This window comes from Myotis brandtii, unplaced genomic scaffold, assembly GCF_000412655.1.
Source record: "Myotis brandtii unplaced genomic scaffold, ASM41265v1 scaffold130, whole genome shotgun sequence".
In the NCBI taxonomy this organism is placed as follows: Eukaryota; Metazoa; Chordata; class Mammalia; order Chiroptera; family Vespertilionidae; genus Myotis; species Myotis brandtii.
Window position 1 is genome coordinate 234,648 of NW_005354596.1, and position 4,324 is coordinate 238,971.

Here is a 4,324-nt window from a genome sequence, read left to right on the forward strand (position 1 = left end):
GTGATGGCGAACCTTTTGAGCTCGGCGTGTCAGCATTTTGAAAACCCTAACTTAACTCTGGTGCCGTGTCACATATAGAAATTTTTTGATATTTGCAACCATAGTAAAGCAAAGATTTATATTTTTGCTATTTATTTTATATATTTAAATGCCATTTAACAAAGAAAAATCAACCAAAAAAATGAGTTCGAGTGTCACCTCTGACACGCGTGTCATAGGTTCGCATCACTGCTCCAGACCCTGGGGCCTCCAGACCCATGTATTTACCAGGTCCGTGAAATCCAGTCCCGAGCTCTCCCTACCGCACCCCGTCCCTCTCCCTGACCTCTTATCCCAAGGGACACCGCTTCTTCCCTGGCTCCTCTTTTTTTAAATATATTTTTATTGCCCCAGCTGGTTTGGCTCAGTGGATAGAGCATCGGTCTGAGGACTGAATGGTCCCAGGTTTGATTCTGGTCAGGCACATGCCCGGGTTGCAGGCTCCATCCCCAGTGTTTTTGTTGATTTTAGAAAGAGAGGAAGGGGAGGGAGAGAGAGAGAGAAACATCAACGATGAGAGAGAAACATCAACGGGCTGCCTCCTGCATGCCCCCCACTGGGGATCGAGCCCACAGCCCAGGGCGTGTGCCCTGATGGAATCGAACCGGTGACCTTTCGGTGCATGGCGGCTGGGCTTCCCGGCTGCTCTCTTGTCCCTCCTCTGCTTCCCCTTCCTGACACATGGCCCCGAGGAAGCTCTTCTTCTGTCACCTTTTCTGTCATTCTCCATGCACCTCTCTCTCCTTTCCAGTCCCAGACACAAAACCTCCGCGCCTGGGGGAGCTGACAGTGACAGGCGTGACCCCGGACTCCGTGGGCCTCTCGTGGACGGTCCCCCAGGGCAAGTTCGACTCCTTCAAGGTCCAGTACAAGGACAGACACGGGCAGCCCCGGGTGGTGTCCGTGGCCGCGGACCAGCGCGAGGCCACCATCGGCGGCCTGGAGCCCCACCGGAAGTACAGGTTCCTGCTCTATGGGCTGGCAGGCGGGAAGCAGCTGGGCCCCGTCACCGCTGAGGGCACCACAGGTGAGCCCAGCCCCGCTCCCACCTTCCCCAGAGCTGGCCCAGGCGCGGCAGTCCCAGCACCCAAAGCAAACCCTCGGGCCCCTGCCCTGCCCGGCCTGCTCTGAGCACTTCACACGTCGCGCCAGTCCCTGCTGGCGATGCCGTAAGGGCCCAGCCTGCGGGGCCCAGCCGACCTGTGTTCAGATCCCAGTGGCCAGCTGTATGGCCATGGCGAGCCATTCCCCCCCGAAAGAAATGCTAAAAGGACTACTGTAATGAGAAGAAATAGAGAACGCTAAGCATACAGAAGTAGAATGGCATAAACAAGCACCTATTGATAATAGTCTTAAATGAAAATGTATTAAATGTGCCCATCAAAACATGACCCAACTATATGCTGTCTACAAGAAACCCACTTCAGAACAAAAGACTCACACAGGATGAGAGTGAAGGGATGGAAATTTTTTTCCATGCAAATGGAAGTGAAAAAAAGCTGGTGTAGCAATACTCATATCTGACAAAATAGACTTCAAAATGAAGGCCATCACAAGAGACAACAAAGGTCACTACATAATACTAAAGGGACTGATACAACAAAAGGATATAACCCTGGTAAACATATATGCACCAAATATAAGAGCACCGAAATATACAAAAAAGAACTTCTAGAGGACTTTAAGGGAGAGATCAACAGCAATACAATAATAGTAGGGGACTTTAACACCCCATTGACTTCACTGGACGGATCTTCCAGATGAAAAATCAACAAGGAAACAGTGACTCTAAAGGACACACTGGATCAGATGGAATTAACTGACATTTATAGTACATTTCACCCCAAAGCTGCAGAATATACAATCTTCTCAAGTGCACATGGCACATTCACAAAGATAGACCACATATTATGATACAAAGCAAGTCTCTACAAGTTCAAGAAGACTGAAATCATATCAAGCATCTTCTCAGATCACAGTGGAATGAAATTAGAAATCAACGACAGTAAAAACAATTAAAAACACTCAAGCACATGGAAGCTAAATAGCATGTTATTAAACAATGAATGGGCTACCAACAAGTTCAAGAAAGAAATAAAAAAAATTCCTGGAAATAAATGAAAATGAACACAACAACTTGAAATCTCTGGGACATGGGACACAGCAAAAGCAGTCCCGAGAGGGAAATTCATAGCTCTACAGGATTACCTCAAAAAAATTTTAACAATTAACTATTTAACCCTACAACTTAAAGAACTAGAAAGAGAACAAGAAAAACCCAGAGTAAGTAGAAGGAAGGAAATAATAAAGATTAGAGCAGAAATAAATGACATCAAGACTAAAAAAAAAACAATACAAAAAAATCAATGACACCAAGAGCTGGTTTTTTGAAAGGATAAACGACATTGATGAATCATTAGCCAAACTCATCAAGAAACAAAGAGAGAGGACTCAAAATCAGAAACGAAAGTGGTGAATTAACCACTGACATCACAGAAACACAAAGGATTGTAAGAAAATACTATGAACAACTATATGCCCATCAAGCTGGACAATGTGGATGAAATGGACAGATTCCTAGAAAAATACAATCTTCCAAAATTGAATCAGAAAGAATCAGAAAACTTGAATAGGCCAATAACAACTAAGGAAATAGAAGCAGTAATCAAAAGAAAAACTCCCAGCAATCAAAAGCTCAGGTCTGGACAGCTTTACAGGGAAGTTTTACCAAACCTTCAAAGAACAACTAACACCTATCCTCCTCAAACTATTCCCAAAAATACAAGAGGAAGGAACACTTCCAAACTCTTTTTATGAGGCCATCATTATCCTAATTCCAAAACCAGATAAAGACAGAGAATTACAGGCCAGTATCCCTGATGAACATACTAGTAGATGCTAAAATCCTCAACAAAATATTAGCAAATTGGGTCCAGCAATATATTAAAAAGATCATACGCCCTGACTAAGTGGGAATTCTTCCAGGGATGCAAGGCTGGTTCAATATTTGCAAATCAATAAAAATGATATATTACATAAAAAATTGAAAGGCAAAAATCACATGATCATATCAATAGACGCAGAAAAAGCATTTGACAAAATCCAACACCCATTTTTGATAAAAACTATCAACAAAGTGGGAATAGAGGGAGTATAGAAAGACCATACATGACAAACCTACAGCGAATATCATACTCAAAGGACAAAAACTAAAATCATTTCCCCTAAGAACAGGAACAAGACAGGGATGTCTGATTTTACCACTCTTATTCAACATAGTACTGGAAGTCCTAGTCCAGTGATCGGCAAACTCATTAGTCAACAGAGCCAAATATCAACAGTACACCGATTGAAATTTCTTTTGAGAGCCAAATTTTTTAAACTTAAACTATATAGGTAGGTACATTGTTATTAACTTAATTAGGGTACTCCTAAGGCTTAGGAAGAGCCACACTCAAGGGGCAAAAGAGCTGCATGTGGCTCGGGAGCCGAAGTTTGCCGACCACGGATCTAGGCTTTAACACCAGAGAAATGATATTCAGAACCTTTCACCAGGCATATGTATATATGACATACTAGTATATTGGTCATAAAAATACCTGCATGTATATTTCCATCATAAGTATCCTAATATATAAAAAGCCAGGGGTCGTCATGACCGAAATAACCAGACAGACGACCGAACAGCAGGCTATGTGGGGTGACCAGGACGGCAGGGGGGACAGTTGGGGCGACCAGGCCGGCGGGGGGTCATTTAGGGGCAACCAGGCCAGCATAGGGGGCAAGTTGGGGGCGACCAGGCCGGCAGCGGGGAGGCAAGGGGTGATCAGGCTGGTGGGAGGGCAGTTAGGAGTGACTAGGCCTGAGGGGAGCCAATTAGGGGCGATCAGGCCAGCATGCAGAGGCAGTGAGGGGCGATCTGGCCAGCAGGAGGGGGAGGCAGTTGGGGGCGACTAGGCAGGCAGGCAGGTGAGCAATTAGGAGCCAGTGGTCCAGGATTGTGAGAGGGATGTCCGACTGTCAGTTTAGGCCCGATCCTGGGGATTGAGCCTGAACGGGCATTCAGACATCCCCTGAGGGGTCCTGAATTGGAGAGGGTGCAGGCTGGGCTGAATTTTGTGCACCGGGCCTCTAATATAGCATATATTCATTGTAGAACATGTGAAAATGACTTGTAGAATTCTCTCAAAGTTAACTACTGTTAAGAAGTTTGTTTTACTGTGTTTTCTTTTAATCTTATATTACACAATATTACACACACACACACACACACACACACACACAC

The 4,324-nt window shown here is 44.9% G+C and overlaps 1 protein-coding gene across 1 annotated transcript in view; it reads left to right on the top strand.

Annotated features, from left to right (window-relative positions):
* The window catches only part of TNXB (tenascin XB), a gene marked incomplete at its 3' end in the record, with an annotated part of 89,518 nt that overhangs the window by 73,706 nt on the left and 11,488 nt on the right, over nucleotides 1–4,324 (top strand). Inside the window, exon 31 of the mRNA XM_014534508.1 lies at nucleotides 791–1,169. Within this exon, the coding sequence (XP_014389994.1) occupies nucleotides 791–1,169 (379 nt within the window). The remainder of the gene's footprint in view (nucleotides 1–790; nucleotides 1,170–4,324) is intronic.